The 23,542-nt window shown below is 28.0% G+C and overlaps 4 protein-coding genes across 11 annotated transcripts; 2 read left to right on the top strand and 2 right to left on the bottom strand.

Moving 5' to 3' along the window:
• Positions 1-35: 35 nt before the first annotated feature.
• LOC107993849 (pupal cuticle protein 20-like) lies at positions 36-3,958 on the top strand. 2 transcript variants are annotated; one of them, XM_017050493.3, is made up of 5 exons: positions 36-158; positions 559-811; positions 2,606-2,770; positions 3,261-3,515; positions 3,703-3,958. In XM_017050493.3, exons 1-5 carry the CDS (start codon positions 150-152, stop codon positions 3,819-3,821), a joined length of 801 nt encoding a protein of 266 aa, XP_016905982.1. In that variant the 5' UTR covers positions 36-149; the 3' UTR covers positions 3,822-3,958. The 2 variants fall into 2 exon arrangements, with proteins under 2 accessions (XP_016905982.1, XP_016905975.1); XM_017050486.3 differs by having other exon boundaries at positions 3,700-3,958.
• Positions 3,959-4,042: 84 nt separating this feature from the next.
• LOC107993054 (phospholipid-transporting ATPase ABCA1) lies at positions 4,043-11,424 on the bottom strand. Its single transcript, XM_017049249.3, has 17 exons — positions 11,191-11,424; positions 9,968-10,888; positions 9,498-9,897; positions 9,233-9,400; positions 8,970-9,157; positions 8,707-8,871; positions 8,504-8,612; positions 8,280-8,434; positions 6,694-8,200; positions 6,494-6,619; positions 6,193-6,411; positions 5,831-6,103; positions 5,432-5,736; positions 5,208-5,355; positions 4,912-5,122; positions 4,591-4,804; positions 4,043-4,511 (listed from the first exon to the last, which is right to left on the bottom strand). The coding sequence occupies exons 2-17, from the start codon at positions 10,577-10,579 to the stop codon at positions 4,296-4,298; spliced, it is 5,016 nt and encodes a 1,671-aa protein (XP_016904738.2). The 5' UTR covers positions 10,580-10,888; positions 11,191-11,424; the 3' UTR covers positions 4,043-4,295.
• Positions 11,425-11,542: 118 nt separating this feature from the next.
• Positions 11,543-14,405, top strand: LOC107992532 (uncharacterized). 4 transcript variants are annotated; one of them, XM_017048470.3, is made up of 5 exons: positions 11,543-11,721; positions 12,143-12,875; positions 12,951-13,226; positions 13,319-13,838; positions 13,916-14,405. In XM_017048470.3, the coding sequence occupies exons 2-5, from the start codon at positions 12,151-12,153 to the stop codon at positions 14,138-14,140; spliced, it is 1,746 nt and encodes a 581-aa protein (XP_016903959.2). In that variant the 5' UTR covers positions 11,543-11,721; positions 12,143-12,150; the 3' UTR covers positions 14,141-14,405. The 4 variants fall into 4 exon arrangements, with proteins under 4 accessions (XP_016903959.2, XP_016903961.2, XP_061935410.1 ...); XM_017048472.3 differs by having other exon boundaries at positions 11,636-11,803; XM_062079426.1 differs by having other exon boundaries at positions 11,691-11,948.
• Positions 14,406-14,413: 8 nt separating this feature from the next.
• LOC107992515 (probable serine/threonine-protein kinase DDB_G0282963) lies at positions 14,414-23,529 on the bottom strand. Of its 4 annotated transcripts, XM_062079424.1 has the most exons (7): positions 23,440-23,513; positions 23,030-23,120; positions 16,032-17,715; positions 15,647-15,957; positions 15,342-15,580; positions 14,923-15,234; positions 14,414-14,862 (listed from the first exon to the last, which is right to left on the bottom strand). In XM_062079424.1, the coding sequence occupies exons 2-7, from the start codon at positions 23,117-23,119 to the stop codon at positions 14,667-14,669; spliced, it is 2,832 nt and encodes a 943-aa protein (XP_061935408.1). In that variant the 5' UTR covers position 23,120; positions 23,440-23,513; the 3' UTR covers positions 14,414-14,666. The 4 variants fall into 4 exon arrangements, with proteins under 4 accessions (XP_061935408.1, XP_016903942.2, XP_016903948.2 ...); XM_017048453.3 differs by having other exon boundaries at positions 23,030-23,529; XM_017048459.3 differs by lacking the exons at positions 23,030-23,120; positions 23,440-23,513 and adding an exon at positions 18,967-19,573.
• Between the last annotated feature and the right edge of the window lie 13 nt (positions 23,530-23,542).

The following is a 23,542-nucleotide window of genomic DNA, read 5'->3' as shown; positions in this document are numbered from 1 at the left end:
GCCACGAATCGGTATATAAGCACGGTTGCTCCGACCTGAATCTGCACAGACCAATTATTGCCATCGTTTGGCGATAGAACGTTCCACTGTGCGACCAGTATCAACGGGGAGGTTCGTTTTTCACACAGATCGAGCATTTCGTCAACGAGATGAAATCGGTACGAGTAATAGTACGACTGTTTTTTTCCCGCGATAGATGGCGTGTCTTTCGGATCTCATCACTGCTTTCGAGCTTTGATATCGATTTCTCGAAGAATCGCATGTTAGTGATATCGAATGCAAATCAACGTTTTATTATATCTATATTTTCTAACATAGATTATTATAATATTAAAAAAAAATTAGTAATAATAATTCATTTTTATATTTTTTCTTAATATTGAATGGAATCTGTGAAATATGATATAGTGTGTTCACGAGAATTTTTTAGTGATATTATGATAAAAATTACGTTCTATTTTAATTTTGCAATAATCTAAAAACATTTTAAATTTTCCAAAAAATTGACTCATTACCTTGTGTCTTCAGTAGTCAAAGTATTGACAATTGTTTTAACAGCTCGCTATCGCGTTATTGGCCGTTGTTGGTACGTGTTACGCAGCCCGATTAGACAACACTTACCTTCCCCCGGGCAATGCAGGCAGTGCAGGAGGTGCAGGATTAATACAAGCTCCCAATCGTCCTGGTGCTCCAGGAGGACCTGGTAGACCTGGTGGACCAGGTGGATCAGGACCTGGAGCATTTGGCAGTGGTGGCGGAGGACTTGCAGCATATACCGGTGGTGGCGGAGGCGGAGGTGCCTACGGAGGTCGTAAGTATTGCTTTTCAATTAGTTTTCAATTTAAAATGTAAAAACTATAAATATAATGCATTCATAAAATATTTACTTGTTGCATATTTTACCTCGACTTCAATAGAATATTCGATAATAAATCGAATATTTGATGATCAAATGAAATCGATTCTATCGGAAAAATCGATCGTTCGATATAATCGAAATAATAAATTCGGAAATCGTTTGAATTATTTTTCGAAAATATTAAAATTATATTTTAAATTATTATATTTAAAATTTGCTAATTATTCCAATTTTTTTCGTCAAATATTTTTTTCAAATATGATTTCTGACAGAGCAGATAAGATTATTGATTTTTCCTTATAACGAATTACTATATTTAACACAAACATAACAACTAAAATTGCAATTTATAATAATATAATAATATTGGGTTATTATCCATAATATTATCCATATTAGAATTTAATGTCTTCTTATATGATGATATTAAGATTTATTGAAAGTATCATTAGAAGACTTTTCGAGTTCGTTTTATCGTTTATCTCTTTTTATTATCTACTCTTAATAACAGATTCTCTTAAATGAAAAATAATAATATGTAATAATTTCATGTTTTTTATGAAATGAGATTGTAATTACTGTTATTAAATATTTTTTTTATCATTTTTTAATCAAATTTCAATGTTATAACATATTATTAACAAGCAAAAATTTTTAAGTTTTCAAACTTTTTTTATTTTCTTCTTTGATTTATTCTTGATCATCCTAATCTAGGAATATAATTTTTTGTACTTGCATATTTATTATGCAACTAAGAGAAAATGTGTATTTAAACAGAATATTAATTCAGCACCTTGGTATCATTTATTTCATTTATATTTTTTTCTCATTAATTCCTGATTAAAAATATTACTTATCATTAATATGAACATTTTACACATTAATAAAAGGAAATCTTGCACAGGAAATCTTGATGCATGTGCAAAAAAATTCGATGTAACAAATTATTCAATTTACAAAAAGATTTATCGAGACATTTATCATATATTTGAACAATACATACATAGAGAAAATTATTTGAATGATTGTAAAATTCTGTTGTATCATATTATACATAGAAAAAGCGAAGAAAAAAATGACGAAAGACATTTCGTCGGTCGAATTGCATAAAAATATGTAAAATATGCTGGGAAACCAGAGCTGATTTCGTGTCATGGAGACGAAAGAAAAGTGAAAATCGCGGTTCAACGCGAAACACTTAATCACTTTATCCCTTGAGGCGCTTCTGTAATGAAGATACCCGGCACGATTCCAGTAACGAGACTCTCGAATCTACGTATGATTCGACGATGGTGAGAATTCTCGATGGATTGCGAAAATAACATCAAAGCGTTTCGTCTCTGTGTCTTTTGTACAGTCTCGTCGCGACCGACCGAGTAATTAGGTTCTATTCACTTATGGATTAATCTCGAGTATGTTCGCGGATTTCACCTCGTGTGTCGTAATCTCATGTATGGCACAGATATGTTGATCGATAAAAAGTCGATTATATGCGACAAAATGGGAGATGTACGTTCTATTCGAATCACTTGAAATTCTGGCTAGCTTGAATGCTAGTTTTTTTTATTTCGCCGCGACTAGTCGATCATCAACTTTCTCAGTGAGTGCTTAAAAGTCAGTTGTAGAGAAAGGATACTGAAGTCAATCAAAGTCTGTAATAACTCGGCTATTTCTATAACGAAACTTTATCAGAGTTAAATCGCTTTACCTAACATTTTGAAAATTTTGCTTGAATTTATGCTTCAGCTGGTGGCGGCGGCGGCGGCGGCGGTGGACCAAGAGGAGGACCCGGAGGAGGTCAAGAGATATCTATCGTCTCGTTTAACAATCAGAATAGTGGTGACGGCAACTACCAATTCAGCTACGAAACAGGAAATGGTATCAGTGCGCAAGAAACAGGTCACCTGCAAGGTGAGATCAGGGCCACTTTCGTTTCCCAATGACGGTATTCCTTACGTTTCTTTTCTTCGCGGTTCGTCGCTACCATTTCTTGCCGTTATGAATATTCCTATCCATCATCGTGCACGACCTCGAATCATTTTTCGTTTACAATGGAATCGCACCGATGAATGCAATAGCACTACAACTTCTCAAATGTAATTTCCACTCAGTACTTTCCTTTCCATTCTTTTTTGATATTTTACTTCTAAAAAAGAGATTTCTGCATCTATGTAAAAGAAATGTTACAAAATTTGACATATATTGTAAAACTTGAAGAAAATTACAGAAAATAGTTACAATTAACCAAGTAATCATATTCCAATTTTTATCAATCATGAATGATTACCAAACAATGACCAAACATTACTAACAAGTTAGAAAGCCGCAAAAATACTTGATATATGGCGCAATCTAGCCAAGCATCCGTTGCATCAAGTATTCATGTATCTTGCTTCTCTAGGTAACGCGGAAGCAGTAAGTGGATCGTACTCGTATACTGGGCCTGATGGTGTACAATATAGCATCACCTATACTGCGGACGAAGAAGGTTTTCATCCCCAAGGCGCACACTTACCAACTCCACCTCCGATCCCACCAGAAATTCAACGAGGTGTTGAATTAGCCCTTGCAGCAGAAGCCAGAGGCGAAAATCAAGATACTTCCGGTGGTGGTGGTGGTAATGGTGGCGGAGGTGGATATTCTTTAGACCGTTATAGTGAGTTTCACAAATAATATTTTTGAAAAATATTTGCAAAAATTTAGATCATAGGATTGTTTGAACTAGAAAACATTGGAAAAAAATATTTGTTGGTAATTAAAATAATTTAATCAATACATTTTTTGTTTATTTTTAATAAATTAGTATTAAATTAATTAAATAATTTTTTTCATTAACTTAGCAGGAGGCGGCGGAGGCGGTGGAGGTGGCGGAGGTGGTGGTGGTCGAGGAGGAGGTGGCAGTAGTGGATCTTATCAGGGTCCAAACTCGTACCAAACAAGTTCAGGTGGATACCATTACTAGACGACACCGCATAAGTCATTATATATTATAGAATCAATCTTATTCCATTACAGTAATATCATTTAAAGGCGAACATATGTACATAAGAATATATCGTTTATGTAACTTTCTTATTTATATAAAATATGAGAACTTTATTTATGATTTGTTTTTTTTCTCCTACATTATTATTTAAAATTTTGATTTCTTTTTAACAATGCTGTTATTGAATTTTAGTCATATGCATTTTTAATTTTTATTTTTATATATAGTTACATAAATTACATTTTTACTACAAATTCTACAAGTAACAAAATATTTTTTTTAATTTAAACATATATATATATATTCAAATAAATAACTTAAAATCATACATAAATTAAAAAAATTGCCTAACATTATACGTACAACAGAAAGAAATATCTTAATTATATTTACAAAAAAAATAATTTAATAAAGAAATTCATTTTTTTATGTTAAAATATTGTGTACTATTTATATATTTGTTGTTTGTGTAGTGGAATCCACCGTAGATGTTTTAGATTTTGTTAATTCAGTTCCTCTGGCAAATTGAATAAAAAGTTGTTCTAAAGTAGCAGATAAAACAGCATAATCTTGGATACAACTGTATTGTCTTTTTAAATCGTTCATTGTATTATACATCTTTTCCCATGTTGTTCCAATATCATTCACGTGATACGCTATAAGTCCCTGCAAATTAAAAAATAAAATTATATTAGTAAATACTATATAAAGATGCACTTAAATATTTCACATAAATATAGTTTACCAAATTCTCATCTCTAATTTCACAAAGTAGAGATGATTCTATAATCTTTTTTATATTGATGACGTCATCATCCGTTCGATTTGGATTTAATTTAATGTGAATATCATAACCAGCACCGAATCGTTGTTTCAATTCCTGACTTGCACCGATGCAAACTAATTGACCTTTTACCATAATGACTAATCTATTGCACAAAGCTTCGCATTCTTCCATGCTATTATGAATATTTTTTTTTATAATAATTTTTTATAATAATATTTTAAATATAATTATAACAATTTTCAATTGTAACAATATATATTATCGAACCAAATAAAATACCTATGAGAAGTAAGTATAATAGCTTGTCCCATTTTTTGACAAGATTTAAGTATATTCCAAAGCAATCTTCTAGCCGCAGGATCAACTCCCGTCGTTGGTTCATCCAATAGAACAAGAGTCGGATTTCCAATAAGTGCCATTGCAATATTCAAACGTCGTTTATTACCACCGCTATATGTATTACTTGGTTGATGCATGCAAGCATTTAAATCTGATACAACAAACATGTCCATAAAAATTTATATTGTAAAATAATAATTAAAATAAATTTTTAAATTTTTAAAAAATAAATTTACCGAGTCTATTAATCCATTTGTTAACTTCTAAATCCACTTTTGATTTAGGAATACCGCGAAGTAAAGCAAATAATCTTAAATGATCAAATGCATTCAAGGAATTGAGCAATGCATCAGTTTGTGGACAATATCCCATTTGAGCTAGATACTAAATGAAAAATTTATAAAAATATAATAAAAATAATACAGAAAAGATACAGAAAAAAAGAATAATAATATATTACATCTTTTCGATTAATATTCATTTCTGACTTTCCTAAGTACATGATACCACTATTTGGTATTTCTTCACCAGTTAACATTCTAAACGTGGTGCTTTTTCCAGCGCCATTAACTCCAAGTAATCCAAAACATTCTCGTTGTTTTACTCTAAAACTAATTTCCTGCACTGCCATTAATTTCCCATAATATTTGCTCAATTCATAAACTAAAAACAGATTATCTTTGTTATTTTCTGAACTTTCTAACAAATTGTTTTCAGTAGTGGAAACTGTTTTAATTTTCTTCTTATTAATTTTTTTTGCTTCACCTATATGAAATATAAATACAAATAATAACGAATAAATTTTCACTCCAATTCTTTATTCAATATAGTTAAAATAAATATTTATAAAATACTATACCACGGTTTAATAATTTTCTAATTTCTACCGCTACTACATGTTTCTCTTTTTTTACTTCATCATCTTTTATATCACATGGATTTTTTAAATTTTGATTCAATATTTTAGCATAGAATTTATGCGGTAAACGTTCTTCTAAAATAATGAGTATTGTGAAATATATTAATGGTGTGAAGGATAGATAAATAATGCATTCTTTCAAACTCATGTCATTATCATAATTAGAAAAATAAGAAAGTTGATTCTTGCATACTCCATCCACACAATCCAAACCTAAAGAAGATTTATGTTCTAATGTCTTATTTATGTTTAATATTTCCAACATAGAAAAATTATTAAAATATATAATTAATAATTTTTACCGCAACATATATCCGAAAGAGCTAAACAAACTACATCTTGCAATCTATTTGGTAATCGACGACATCTCGCATTTTGTATAGCTATATTGAAAAAAGACAATTGCCCATGAAATAGGCTCACATGAGGTATCAAACGAAATAGATTTTTCTGAATCGAATATAAAATTTTGAGATTATCAAAATTATTAATCACTTCATGTAAAAGATATTGAAATAAAACTAAAATATAATAGAAAAATATTAGTTTATTCATTTTATTTTTTTTTCATATTTTTACGATATGAAATGTAATATAACTTACCAAATCCAACAGGTACAAGACTTAAAACAGTTATTACTGTGTTTCTTGATTTATTGATGAAACTGAAGATATATGATATAATTAAAGAATTTATACCAAAAAGAAATAGCAGTAATATCATTGTAACTGAAAAAAAAAAATATAAAAATATAAAAATCTATTTTTAACACATTTAATAATTATTAATATTATATTATTACATATTTCTATCATGTAATATAAGCGTATATCCAAGATGATATCCATGGCATAAAATCCTAGTACAATAACAACTATGATATCTGTAAGAACTAATAAATCAAAAGTAAACATAGTAAACCAATATGAAAAAGAAGTAACTCCTGTCATTCTCTGGAGTTGTTTCATTTTAGTCTCTGTTTCTTGGAAAGGATGGACTACAAAGAGTGCTACAGTAGGAAAGAAAAAACAGCAAAAGATCAATACTCTTGTCAAAGATTCATTTTCTGGCATGTATAATATTGTAGCAGACAATGCATTTGGTAATTTTTGGCTTGAAACATGAATAGAATATTCATCACCAGCTATACTTTTAATTAACGCATTTGATAATAAATTTATAGTTAATGGCACACTGTGAATTGCAATCCCAGAATAAAAACCATTAGCATATAAAATTCCATCAGAAATATTAAATTCTGCAGAAACAATATAATTATTACGATATTCGGCTATATTTTGAATAGCGCGATCCAATAAAGCTTGTGTAACACTTGTATTTTGTTCTATGTTTTCTGTAATTCCACCAAAATATTTTATTTGAATTGAATTTTCTGTTCCAATACTTTCGTTTTTAAAAGAATATAGAGCTTTTGGATGTTTATACATATTAAGTTCTAATGGAAATATATTCGTTGAATCACTAGGCATATCATAACTTAAGCCTATTAACACGACCGAAAAAAGTGGTAAAAGATACGTTAATATTATGTTAATTAAATTTTTCTTGGTGTATATCAATTTCTTATGATACAGCGCTAAAATTGTCTGTATGCATAAACTCCATCCTTCTATTTTTTGTGATGGAGGACAATATAATTCATTCAAATGCTTCCCATTATCTTCATTTTTAATTACTTTTAAAAATACTTCTTCTAAAGTAATCAATGATACACTAATTCCAGTAACTCCCAGATTTTTTTTTTGATTTTCAACATTATCTAAAGATTGTGGTAAAGTTTCAGTATTTGGTACACTTAAAACAATCTTCTCACTATCAACATTTATTTGCTGTGTCCTTGGATCAAATTTATTTATAATTTTTTCTGCATTACACCATGATTTTGTTGATAAAGTAACTTCGATATGACCATAACCATATTGTTTTTTCAAAAACATTGATGTGCCATAACATTTTAATCGTCCTCCATGTACAATGGCAATTCGATCTCCAAGTATATCAGCCTCTTCCATATTATGTGTACTAATTAAAATTGTTTTCTTTCCTCTTATTTTTAAAATAATATCCCATATATCTCTTCTAGTTTCAGGATCCATTCCAGAAGTCGGTTCGTCTAAAATTATAATATTAGCATCACCAACAAGTGCCATTCCAAGACATAATCTTCTCTTTTGTCCTCCAGATAACTTGTTTGGGAGAACATTTTTTTTTTCGTGTAACTTTAATTTATCCAATAGGATATTAACATTTTGTTGGATTTCTTTCTGTGTTTTATTTGTACCTTTTAGCTAAAACATTATATATATCTTCTAATTTTTTAAATTATTATTTACATGTAATATTATTTTCTTTCAAATGGATACTTACTAGACCAAAAAATTTTAATTGTTCAAATACACTTAAATCAGGAAAAACTATATTTTCTTGAGGACATAAACCTAAATTGTTTCTAATACATTGTAAATGTTTTGCTATGTTTTTACCATTTATAATAACTTTTCCTTCAGTTGGACTTATTACACCTATATAAAAAATATTTCATTTAAAAAGCTTGAATGCATATATTTATTATAAAGGAAAAAAACTTCTACCTGTCAAGATAGACATAAGTGTAGTTTTCCCAGCCCCATTATGTCCCAATAAAGCTGTTATTTGTCCTTTATATAAATCCATTGAAATTCCCTTTAAAGCTTGAACTGTCTATTATAGAATAAATATTATTGTTATAATCATTATGATTACATGATAATAATAATAATTTATTAATTAAATTTAGTAAGTTAAAAAAACTTACTGATTTTTGGAAACAAGTACTTTTATATGTTTTTTTAAGATTACGGATTTGTATTCCAGGAGTAAGTATTCCTTTTGCAATTGGCTCAAAATTTTCATTATCTATGTTATCATAATCAAAATCCTCTATATTTTCATCAAGATTTACTTTATTTTTTTTTAAATACTATAAAAAATATTTTTTATTGTAAATAAAAACATAAAACATACAATGATATATTTTGAAATCATATTTAGATATTTCAATATGACAAAAAAATTTACCTTTAAAAAATAAAAAGGATCTTTACGAATACCATATTTTCCTGGGAGTACAGCATTAATATATACAGTTAGTGAAAAATGTAATAGAGTACCAAAAATTGAAAAAATAAATATAAATCCAATACATCCAGTAATATTATATTGTGCATCTCCAACAATAAACATATTTGACCATTGAATACCAGTTACTATAAATTTTATATTATAATTAATATTTTAAAAGTTTCAAAATTATAATACAATATTAAAAAAAATTTACATACAATGAGCTTCATACGCATTTACTTCTTCAAAAAATTTATACAACAACATATTTGGAAATAATACTCCTAAATATGGTATTATTGAAAAGATTTCTGCTCTTATCAAATGTCCATGAAGTGAAAAAGAGGCAGAATAAATAATTGATAATGTTATTATCACAAAACGTGCTAAAAAAAATATTACATATTTTTATTTTTTAATTTATATCATATATATATTAATTTTGATAGATATTTTAATTTTGATTTTTTTTTAAAAACTTACGTTTTGAAAAATATGCAGCAATATGCATACCAAATGATATTAAATGAGCAATATGTGCTGTGAGTATTATCCAAAATATAAAAGTATTGCTATAGTACAAATATGGATCAACATTTCCAGAAAAAGTGTTTTTAAATAATATTATTATTGGTACTGTATAAAAAATACTAAATAAAATGCCAACAATCAACCAACTTAATAGATTCTGATACTGTTTTACTCCATTCATTGCCATTAAAACATTTACACCAATATATTTTTCTTTTGTTGCGTAATTTGTTTCTATACAAAGTGGTATTAAAAAAGCAATAACTGCAAACATACATATCACCAATCTTAATATTGTATCAGATTCATCTATTTTGACATGTGGAGGATAAGGCATTCTTTGTATTGACAACTAAAATGAATGTAATAAATAATATAAAAAAGATATTAATATTAATAATAACTATACACATATATAATACCTTTATATCCATCATAGGTTGTGATGCTACATGTTGTATAAAAGTTTCATCAACACATATTTGTAATTGCACAAATGGAATGGTATTTAAATATATGGTATGTGCATTATAATGAGGTTGATCAAACATATTTTGGAATAATATATTTGGAATTTTGAAAGAATGTCTGATTTTATATCTTATGTCAGTTGTGTTATATTGTTCAAAAACAAGAGCTAAAACATCTGTAGTAGGAGATTTAGCTTGCAACATTGTATAAGCATTAATCATATCATTCTCAGTTAAAAAACCAGCTACATTTTCATGTGATAGTTTTAAACACATACGAACATCTTCTAAAATATTCTCTGTATATGAATTTTGTGGTACATAATATAATTGTGTAAATTCTCTATTTAATAATGTTAATTTTTGTTTGGTTTGTATAGGATAATATGTACTTTCATTAAATACAAGAGGTGGTTGTACACTGAAATCTCTTATAGCTTGTATTAATATAAATAAACTAATAGGTATCAAACATTGTAAAAATATTGTCGTTTTCCAATGTTTTTTTCTAACTATTAAATTTTTATATAAAAGCAAGCCAAAAGTTCTTAATTCTTTTGTCATTTTTAAGTCTTAGATAATTATATTTTATTAAAAATTTTTAGGTTTAATAAAATCAATAACATGGTACATATGTTTTATATATATAAACTGGTAAGTTATACAATGCCATTGAAAGTTCATAAAAGTACAATGAATTAATTATAAGGATTGATGTATGAATCAACATGTATACTGACAGGATATGCTTTAACCTGTAACCTTGATATCCAGGTTATAAAATATTTTTTTTAAGTACAGGTTTGAAAAATTTATTTCATATATAATTTCATATTTGGTTTTTAATTTTTATAATTGTCATAATAGTTAAATCTAAAAAAAAATATTAAAATCATAAAGTGATAAATCTAATAATAAATAATATAAAATAAAAATAATATATGTATATAAAAAAATAATAAATATATTTAAAATTTAAACACATACAATACATACAATTATATCTTTAAATAAATTTGTTTTCTTAATTTTTTAATAATATGATCAAGATAAAATCATTAAAAAAATAAAATTATTAATTGTATTATATCAAATCTTAATCTTAAATTGAATAAACATTAATAAGATAAATCAAATAAGAAACTCTATGTAGAATTTACATATACGATAAATACCTGTCATGTGTCTTCTATTAAATTTGTAGCAAAGATTTTATAAAAATATTGATATCACTTTATCATATTTTTACATATGATGTATATAATATGTTAATTTAATGTTTATAAATAAAGAAATTTATTGTTTAGCATTAAATATTTTATTGTTATAATATGCGTAATTATTATTGTTTTCTAAGCTTCGTTGCAATTGCCAATCTACGAAATGCAACTATGTCATTTTTATACGTCACTATAGTTATGTTTGGAACTTCCCCTATCAGATAAAAACTTAAGATAATAATATCTTTCAAGATATGCAATAACGAATAAGTACCTGAGGCTATTCTATGTATATAGTGAGTAATGAAAGTATATGAGAGAAAAAGCAGCCTTAAGAATACACATGCTGTCGTCAGATTATGACGTATACAATACTGTTATGCATATCAAACTGTGTTTCTGGTATCGGGAAATCATAACAGATACATCTGGCTGTTAGCCAGTAAAATTGAATGTGAAACATTTCGACAAGGATTTACACAAGACGTAAATATATTCAAATTTCTCTGTACTCTATTCAGTTTTTATAATTTAATTTAAGATTCGAGAAGTAATAAACAATTTCACGGTAGTAATATAATAATAGACTAATGATTATTAAAGTAGATTTTTATCTAAATTATAAATTATATATCTATAAGATATAAATAATCTAAATGATTATGAAACATATTTATTGTAATTTTGCCTATCAACATTTAATTTTCTATAAGGTTAAATAACGTGCTTATAACGAACATTTTGTACTATCTATAAGCATACGAAATGTAATGAGTTACTTAAATTTAATAGCAATATTTTTATTAAAAATTTTATTTTAATCCAAAATTTTTATTTTTTACTAAATTTTTAAGAAAATTTTAATTATTTCTTATGTTTGCATGTTTTTCCTTTTTTTCTTTAATAGACAATGCCATGGATTGCTGTTATTCTAGCAAAGATGGAAGTACCACAACTCAAAAAGAGCTTCCAAACATCTCTAGTCCAGAGATGTTCGATAGTGAAGATGAAGATGACAAAAAGGATAATGAACTACTTGTAAATGAAATACCAATAATAGTTAATGAAAAACTTGAAAAACCTTCTCAAGCTGACTTGATTGCAAAATCTGATAATGATATACTAGCAAAAATTAATAAACTGCTGAGTGGTGTACCACCACCACCTAAACTTACAATTTGTAGAATAGATTGCTCAGAATTATTATTACGTATTTATGAGAATCAACATTTATTTTGGACACCATGTGCATTACCAGAAAAATATATACAGCAAGATCTAAATAGAGGATTTCCAGAACAACAAAAAGAAAATATTAGTACAAATAATTATCGTCATATCAAAAGCACATCTAGAAATTTAAGTACTGCTTTTGATGCTTGTGATCCACAATATCAAAGTAATATTAGTAATAATATAGATACAGTAGATTTAAAAAATATTTGCAGTGATAATTTTAGAATAAAGAAAGCAGTTCCTAACAATGAGCAAGTACAAGTAACCACAACTGTAAACAAGGTAAAACAAGAATCAGTTGTAATTGCACCACAACAATCATTACTTTATTATACTATTAATGAAAAAAATGTTAATACTTTGACATGGCCTGAAGCATATTATCATAAATTTCACGGAATACAGTGAGTACATTAATGTATATCTTATAATTTATAATATCTGTATAAAGATATATAATAATATTTTTGTGGTTTTAGTTATAACAGAAATAAAGCAGTTGAAGAATTTGAAAGCCTTACATCAAAATTATGTAGTAGGTATATAGGAGCTGAAACTCAATCTACATGTACAGTATGGTTTTCTAAACCAGCACCAGGAAGTGCTAAAAAACGAAATCTTTTAGCTAATCGAAATAATGGTCAAAGTCCAGGAAAAAGATTAAGTCATTTAACAAAGAGACGAAAAGTATTCTCTAGTGCGAATTTACAAGGATTAGCTCTTAATAATAAAAAACTTTTAGTATTAAATATTAAGTACGTATCAAAATTGAATGAAATATATTTTGAAAAGATTTTATTAATTTAAAATTTTATTAAATATAAATTTATTATCTTTTTTTATGTAGAAAACCTACAATTAAAAAAGGCAAAAGTCCGCGAGGTAAAAGTCCGCGAGGTAAAAGTCCACGGGGTAAAAGTCCAAGGGGAACTCCTAGAAGTTCAACAAAGAAAAAAGTGGCTCGACGACTTATTTTAGATGGATCTAATCCATTAAAATCTAAGATTGAAACATCTAAACGCGCACTTTTTCAAAGTCCTCCTCCTTCTGATCTACCTGGTCCGAGCAAATTACTTGCAAATGATTCAAATTCTATAAGAATTAAACGTGCACTATTTACACAAAATACAAAAGAAAGTGATTCTGATAAAAGTCAAAATACTGAGGAATCAAGAAAAAGGAAAAATGAAGAAGAATTAGAAGGACCACGATGCAAATGGGCAAAAAGTTTATCTTTTGACTGCTCTCATGAATTGCATAATAATACAGTATCTTCATGGGATAGACATTCATCTAGTAGTATAATTGAAAGAAATAAATCATCTTTGCATGAAGGAAGATGCGAACTTAGTGAAACTCATAGAAAGGTATTTTTGTTTAAGCATTTTATAACATTTTTAAATAATTATTTTTAGCATAGTATAATATAAATATATATGTTTAGAAATTACTCTGGGCAGTAGCGGAGGCTTTACGAGATAAAGGAATAGGTATGACTCATCCACAATTTAAACAATATGCTACGAATTTAGCGCGAACTATTAAAAAACTCATGCCTGATCTCGAAAATAAAAATATTCCTCGTAAACCAGGAAGCACAAGTGATCGTATGTTGAAATTAGCAAAATATCATGTTTTGTTTGTAATTGATGCAAGACCAACTGATTGACAATACTCATTAATATAGCATATGAAGAAGTTTTACATAACTTTGCGCAAAATATATTATTTATCACAGAAATATCAATGATTATACATTGGTATTTATATGTAGAGATAATATATATATAATCAGTGATTTTTATTTATATGAATATAGTGAGATATTGTATTAAAATGTATTATAACAAATCACATAAAACATTAATGTGTGACGTGTGAATGTTAGAATTGTTTATGGAATATCAAGATATTTTTTACTGCATAAACATAAACTAAAAGATTGTTTTTAATATACCTATTTTTTATTAGCGATAAAATAGTATATATATATATATATTTCACAACTTATAAATAATTAATAAAAGGTGCTTCTCTGAAACAAAACATAATTTGCAATTAATAAATTTTAAAAACAACACATGTGTACATATACATCAATCATAATTAGTATTGATTGTATCTAAAACGTTTAAGGGACGAGTAAAAAAATAAAGACTAATCGCATTCGCGATGCTTGTTTAATCTTCGATTTTTTATTCCGCATTTTGATGACCCACCCTGGCAATCACTTCATCCAATATTTGTGTTAATTCTTTATTTTCTTTAGTTTTCTGTTCAACCAATTCAGCCAATGAATTACTTTTTAATTCTGCTTTCCTTAGCATTGCATGAAGTTTTACTGTTTCATCTTCATGTTGTTTTCGTATAGCATCTAATTCAAAATTAGCTCTGAAATAATTTAAAAATATATTAAAGTATTTTAGTATTTTTTTTTTTCTTATTACTTACTTTTCGAGTTCGGTCATAGCATGATTCTTCAATTGATCGTATCGCGTTTCCAAACATTTTATAGTTTCCATATTTTCCTGAATACTTTCTTTTAATAATGTTTCATTACTTTTACATGTGGATACTACTCCTTTAAGCCTTTCATACTTTTGATGAACATCATTAAAAGCGGCCTCTGTATTGTTTAAATGAACATTTGCAACTTGTAGTTCCTCTTGAAGTTTTGCTTTCTCTTGTTCAAAATTTGTACGATCCCTTTCTTTTTCCGTGAGCAGTCGACTAATCGATTTTTCATATTCTTCGACTACAACCCTAAAAATATTCCAAATATATTTAATTATTTTAATATTATTTTAATATTAATATATTATTATTTTAATATTATTATATATTTTATAAATTTTAAATAAACAACTTACGTCATTTGAGATTTACTTTTTATTTCTTGTGCTATTTGTGCTTGTAATTTATTAATTTTTTCTTGAAAAGAAAAATTCTCATTCTTTTGCTTCTCTAACTCAGCTTCATATTCTTTCTTTTGTTTTTCTAATTCTTTTTCTAATTGCAATACAGTTGTCCGTACTAATTCTAATTCCTTACTCATATTAACATCAATAATAAGTGAAGTGTCGGATTTCGATTCTTCTACAGATTCTTCCTGTAATAAATAATATTTATATATATTCATCTAGTAATATTATTAACAAATATATGAAATACATACTTTGATTGCTATTTTCTCTTGAATTTCATTCGTTTTCTGCGTCATTTTTGTAGAAACAGGACTATAAAAAAGTAATCTATCGATAGCTGCTATAGCAGGATTACGTTTAGATATATCAATATTTTCTGATATATTTTCACTTTTGCCGTTTTGTTCCTCGTTTATAGATTGTGTATTGCCTTGAGGTAACATACTGGTATCAGCTACCAATGGATCAAATTTTACATACAAAGAATCGGTTCTGAAGCGATTAATAGTTTTCTTGTTGTCGTAATTTGTCAAAAAGTCGAAACTCGTAGGATCTTGGAAGACTTCGATATATAATCATTATTAATAAATATATATTCATCGATATTTAAAAATTTTCATATTAAAAAATACTTACTTTCAGATGTTGCACTAACGAAGGGGTTGTTATCTTCTGAACACTCCAATGAAGATTGAAAAATATCATTGGCAACTTGTTCAGCAGCAGATTTCAGTTCTTCGAAATTTGGTTGCTCAATATTAAATGTATCCAATGATGTGCTCTGTCGTTGCGGTTTAAAATCCGTATACTGTTCTACTTCCGATACAGTTTCCAAAGTCAAAGAAACATCTTGTAGAATAATAGTAGTATCTAACTTTTCTTCGGAAGACCCGTGTTCTTCTATTTCCTGATTTTCTTCTTCTTTTGTAGAAAAATTTATTACATTTATCTGATTCGAATCATTCACATTTTTCTTATCAAAAAAATCATCTGAGATAATAATTCCTTCTTCTTTCTTTTGAAAAGCAATATCATTTACCTTGAAGCTATCTTTTTTTGCCGAAGAAAGATTATTGTTTTCAACAATATCGTTATTTTCAATTTCTTGACAAATATCTTTAGTTAAATTTTCTTGAACTTCAGGCGTTTTTGATTCAACAAAAGAAATATTATCTAAACAAATTTGCTCATCGCTTACAACATTATTAGAAAAATTCGGTGAATTTGATTCTGTCGAATTATTTTTATTTTCTAAGTTTTGAATGGAATTTGTCACTTCAGTGTGTGAAGATATATTTATTGTTACATTAGAATTATTTGTCAATGAATTTTTTACATTATCTTCGACTTCTTGAGTATCGCTTACATTCAATTTCGAGGACTCTGTACTAGTCAGTAAGGAAGAAAACGTCGGTATACTAGGTAATGACGGTTCTTCACCATATTCCGCGAACACAGAAGTTGAATTAGATATAGAATTTACAATGTTATAAGGTACAAAATCCACAGGCAAAGAATGATCTTCGTTTGAGTTATTCTTTAATATACTAGATTCTTCTTTAGTAACATCTGTGATTTCTTTACTGGGTGATAAACATACAAATGTCGAATTTAAATTAGATTCCTCTGTATTATGACATTGTGACAGTGAAGCCTCATCATCGCCATTAAAACTATTATTGGCTTGATGATTATTTAAATTATTATTGTTTTTAGGAGATCTTTCTATATCTATTTGTATAAAACTATTTCTCCTATTTGATACAATTGCTACAGGAAGAGGTTCTTTGATACAAACTGTACCTAAAAGAGATCGTTCCTGAATATTCTGTGTAGTATTAAGTGGTGAGTCTAATTCATGAGTCTCTAAGTTGTTTTCGACGACTTCAACTGCCTTTTGAAAATCATCTGTCAACGAGATCTCAGTTGCGAGATTTTTAGTGTCATTAGCTGCTAATTCATCAGTAGCAGATGCGAATGTTTGATCTTGACTGAAGTCCTGAGAATTTTCAAGCGTACTAAATGAATGTTCGTCCTCACTGTTCAAATGTATTGTCGCACAACCAGTAATCAAATCGTCCAAGCCAGATATATTTGAATTCACATAAGAATTATTCTGAGGACTCGAAGGTACGGAGTCTGGACAAATACCGCTGCTACTCTTTGTGCTTAAAGTACTATTGAGACTCTGAAAACTGCTAGATGAGGATAGACTTTCTGGATTCGTGTAGGTGATCGATCCAACATCAGCGAACTCTCGAGCAAATCGAACTTTCACCTCATGCTCCGCACTCTTCGACACGGAATTGTCGGTACCACTCTAAAAAAACAGAAAAGATGTATTATTAAAATAAACATCACATGTTATATTCATTTTATAATTCATTTTTTTTTCGATTACCATTATTTTTAAAAAAATTATAGCAAAAATTATAATATACCACTTTTAACGAAAAATAAATTATTAATTGCTAATTCTATAAATGGCTTTTTATGTTACTAAAAATTTGCAAAAATTATTAAATAGTTTTTTAAAAGAGTCAAAGATACGAACGAATCATGATAATACAATCTTTCTAAATGAACTCTAAAATCTTTCGATCTTCAAGCCTCATATTCACATTAATTAACGCGAAATTTTCCGTTAAATCTTACGCTTGAACGCGCTTAAAGAAATTACATCTACCCTTGCCAATTCACAAACGTGACGAGATGCGCGTTAATCAAGCTTTTCACTAGTTAGACGCAAAATACCGGCGACGTAGGCGATGGCAATGGTGATGGCGACATTGATGTCCTTGCTGGGATCGCAACAGCTCGATGAAGCAGCTTATTGATATACTCCATATTTTTACGAAACAAATACAGATATGTAGAATACAGATATGTGTTCGATAGACAGTCCTTTCGTTCACTGGGAAAATTTGCATCAGCTGATTTTGGTATCGAGGCTTGCTGATTTCTTTCAGAAATTGCGCAACTTCTTCGTTGCTCAGACTAATTATAAAATATAACGCGGGCTACGTCACGAAGAGAAGGAGACCAGATTTTGTTTTACCAGATCTTGTGCCAGTCTTGCATGCGAATCCATGCCAAGAACAGTTATGAGTGGACGTGTCCCGCGATAAAAAAAAACCTCTGATCGTATCAATGATGGCGCGATCGTGTTTCGCGGTGAAAAGTTAAATTGTTGAATCATCGATAAAATGTTCATTTCAATTTTAGTTTAAATTTAGTTCCAAGAGTGATTTTTGCATAAAATTTTTTACGATTCAGAAAAATATACAATCTTTGATTAAAAAATTTCAAACTTTTCATAAAAGAAAACAAAAGAAGTTTTATACGTGAAGAAAACCAGTGAAATAAGTCTAGATATTTGTATTTACTGATTTTTCTATAATACAATTAGCCACGAATAAAATAGGAAGTTAAATGCAGAATAGAGATTGACTGATGATTTGCTTAAACCAAATTTAAAATTGATAAAGTGAATAAATTTGTTATTTTAAACTTAATGGAATAGAATTTTTGGTAATTCTATAATTAGAAATAGACGTTTCACGAAGATTACCTTAAAGATGAAATTCCCCATGACTTCCCAAATAACCTCCACTTTCGGCTGTCACTGCTGGCCGATATGAAGCCATATTTACACGCGGGTTCACAGAACCCCACGTAGTGAACTTTCTTTCTTTCTCCCCGCCTATATATCCTCACCCCTGACACGTTTATTTCCGACGATACAACGCATCTTTCGTTTATCATTCACCCTTTTCGCGATCCCGTGTATTTTTTCTTCGGCCTTCTCTCGGCCGATTTCCTTTCCGCCCGATCCTTCTTTCACCAAGAGAAGAAAGAAAACTCTCGATAATACGGATTATTTTCACCTTTTATAGTCTCGAACATTTGATCAGAAAGCGAATGAGATCATTTGGTTAAAAAATTTCTATCAGATATTTTCTTGGATTTATTAAAGTTAGTAAGATTTACTAACTTCGAAGAATTTATTAATTCAATGATATTTTTCTAAGATATAATCAACATTCGTTTCAATTATTCGATGTAAAAAGATTTCACTCTCTCTAGTCTACTTGTTTCTTACATCTAATAAAATTGAGTCGCCCAAATTGTTCTGAAAAATTTTCACTATGTGATTTCACTCGAAACGAGAGAAAATGAAGATGAGGTATAAATTTACTTTATTATGTCATAATCATGTTTCATTACAATTTCTGCGTTTGATTAAAAAACGAAGTTATCGCATAAATGTTTGCTTTTGATTTGATTAAATATTTGAAAAAAAATCGCGGACAGAATATGATGGATCAACTTTTCATTGAAAACAGATGCATTTAGAAAGTAGAATATATAAACTGCGCATTAATCCAACACACTAACCATTATGCATTTATTGCTTAAATTATATACTTTTTTTTTATGGAATAAGTCATTAATTATATGAATATTAATACTGCTTTTTTTTAATCTATTGCTTTCATTATAATTATATAATTGTTTACGCTGCGTATGAATTATGTTTTTTCCAATGCATCATTATTTAATTATGTATATTATAACAAACAATATAAATAAATAACAATATGATCATAAATACTTGAGATAGTTAATTGAACGGAATATATTTGATTATGTATAATCATATACAATTCATAATCATATATATTATTATTTATCACATTATATAATATATTTTTATATTTCTATATGATATTTTAATTATATTTCTTATATTTTCATATGAAATGAAAAATATTTATGAAAGGTAATATATAAATATCATAAATTGATATAACCACATACAATACATACGTAAAAATAATAATTGTGATATTTTTCTTCATATAAATTAAAAAAGAATATAAATCTTGTTTAAAATTAAAATATAGTGATAATTCTGTAAAACAATGTGTAACATTGAAGGCTAACATACAACATCACAATTAACTTTTAACATTTTCAATTAAAGATTATTGGGAAATAAATTGATGAAAGAAAAAATAAATGACAGAAAAAATAAAATGAATGCTAATTTATAATATAAATAATTGAATTTGTATTAATATATATGTAAAACTTTCAAAATAAGTTTATTTTTTCAAAAAGTTTTGAAAACATTGAGAACATTTTAAAACTTTTGCTTATTTTTACAAACATGTCTTTATTCTTAATGTGACGTGAACAACTTCGATTATAGATTCGCAGGAAATCGATTTAAAAAATATAGAAACATTAAAAAATACTGATTAAGTGATTGTGGAAATATACTAGAATAAAAATATTATTCAGATAAGCCGACAACGAATAACATTTTAAACGTCATGCATTTTATCAATTAAAGAAAGACACATAATTTTCTAAAGAATATATAAAATAATTCAATATAAATATCTCATATTTAGGTAATATCATAAATATGCAATATGTTTAATATTTATTTTCTTCGTTTCTTTAATAAGAAATATAAAAAAAATATATAAATTTCGTTTTTTCTAAATTATTTTGTAAAGTAATATAATTAAGTAAGATAATTTAAAATTTGTATGCTTGAAAACATTAAAATCATTAATTATTCGATTTCTTAATCATAATAAAATAACAAAAATATTTCTATAAACCGTAATATGTTATTGATAATTATTATATCATGGTGCTCTCGCTTATTAAACTTATAGTATAAAGTGAATGTGTTCGCTTGAGCTCACCGTATACGAAGCGTTCAAGCGAGCAAACCAATATAATTTCCTTCGAAACTCGAGAAGCTCGTAGTCTCCTTATTCGGAGTATTCTTGACATTATCGAGACCGCAACACGTATTATCCCTATGACTCATTCCCATCTGGTTATGATGACAGAGAGAATCAGAGACATTTCTTTTTCAAGGGGTGTGTCTCTTTCTTTTTCTTTTTCTCAATCCTGTATCTCCGTTCTATTTCTTTAAAAGCTATCTTTAACATCGATTCCAATTGAATCCAGAGAAAAATAAAACTTCTCTATAAACCTTCACTTGATAGAAAATAGCGTTAAAAATAAGCAATGCGAAACTAGGTCTGAGACAATAGATCATCGTCTTCTGTTTATCCTTAATCTCTATAGGAAAGATTTATCAGAAGACACTCACCAAGCCTAATGATCAACGAAGGATATCTCTGGTTGAAATTCTAATATTAGCACACTACATTCTCCAGTCGATACTCTAGATATCCACCACTACCACAGATTTCTTGCGATGGCACGCGACCATGTCTGTACGCGTGTGTAAATGTAAAAGCACCATGACGAAACACGACGATGCTGCCAAAATACAAGCGCCTCACCTTTCGAGATATGCGATTCTGCTAATCCGTCAGGAACGTTTCGTTACTAAATCGCGTCCAGCATGGAGCGAACTGTTTCTAGATTGTAAAGAATAATCAACGATGTGAGAATCATGGCCACTGTCTTGCCGATGATACGCGTAACTAACACTTGCTGCTTGTAGGCCGCTGTCGTAACGTCGAACCGCGCACACGCCACACGGGCATTATGCTACAAAGATCACCAACTATGGAAGTGGTGGGACACAATTCATGATATCGAATAGTATGATGGTGTGGCGCTATCTGGAGTGACACGTAGATACTCGTTAATCAAACGTTTAATGCTAAGTAGATAAAAAATGAGAAAATGAACGAATCAACGAAGAATTAGACATTATTAAAATAGAATAAAAAAAAAAAAGGATAAAATTGAAAAAAATATTATGAAAAATAAATGATATAATATATCGTTTTTTTTCTTATGATTCTAAAAACTTTTCTTTGAATGGTTATTTTTTTCGAAATCAATGTAATTATTACAATATGTATATATAAATTAATTAATCTTAAATATAATCAATACTGTTTTTGTAAAAAATAATACATTAAATCTGATATGATCGTGATCAAATTTTGTACTAAATTAAAATTAAAGAAAATATTTAAAGAAAACTTAATAAAATCGTAAGAATAACGAATATAAGAATATAAAATCATGAAATATTCTAAAATATGAATATATATTATTATATATCTATTAATATATTTATAAATATAAAATGTAAATAGAGCATATATTATTTTTTTATAATAATTATAATAACCGGTTTCATTTTTATACCACTGATGACAAACCAGTTTCTGATTCACATATAAGAAAGAATATAAAATATTATAAAAACTTTAGATTAATAATCTAACATATTAAATATTAATTATATTTTTTTTAATTTTTCCATTCAGTACACGTGATAGAAATTATATCTATAAGTTATACATAATTATATATCTGCCAAATATATTTAAATTATATTATATATATGGAATTGTAAGTAAGCATTCTTCGTTCGTTCTTTTTACATGTTAAAGAAAGATATTCCCACACAGGGAAGCAAAACTTATTTTCGTTTCAAGGTGCTCCTGGAGATTCAAGGTTTATTTATAGGGATGCTTTGATACAACTGTTTGCAATAAAAACATAGAGCAAAAGCAACTGAGTAAAAAAGATAACTGATAAGAACGCGGAATATGTTGATTTAAAGTTCATTGTCATGCGCATTGGCAAAATGTTATCATTTATAGAAAAAACATAAATACCTTGCAATTATGAAGAGATGCAGTGATTTCACGGAGTACTACTCGAGTTCCTTCACGAGCCGAACCATTAATGTTCCTTGGATTTGACATCCTGATATTTCACAATTTTAATACAAATTCTTTAATAATTTTATTAAATACATCCGTCGTTATGCTTTTGATAATAGCAAATACGATAAAAATTAAATTGAGTAATGAAATGTATTGTAAACAAGTTAAATGAATGAACACTAATAATTGTTAATATTAGTATTCACATTGCATCTTGTTCAACGTTATGAAAAAACACGAATTTTTTCGAACATATATTCGCGATAAATATAAACTTTGTAAAACTTGGATTTAATATAATATTAAAACAAGAAAATGACTACGTTTCGTTGAAATTACGCGCATACATTCCACAATACCTTCACTGTTACAACGTTAAACACGCAACCGCTTTCTTAACGGCCGTCTGGCATTTGACAACTTGAATGTAAACGCATCAACCAATCATGTTGCATTATTGTG

This window comes from Apis cerana, linkage group LG9 (genome assembly GCF_029169275.1).
Source record: "Apis cerana isolate GH-2021 linkage group LG9, AcerK_1.0, whole genome shotgun sequence".
Lineage (NCBI taxonomy): Eukaryota > Metazoa > Arthropoda > Insecta > Hymenoptera > Apidae > Apis > Apis cerana.
Note: the sequence above shows the minus strand (reverse complement) of the source record. Positions and strands in the feature narration are given on the sequence as shown.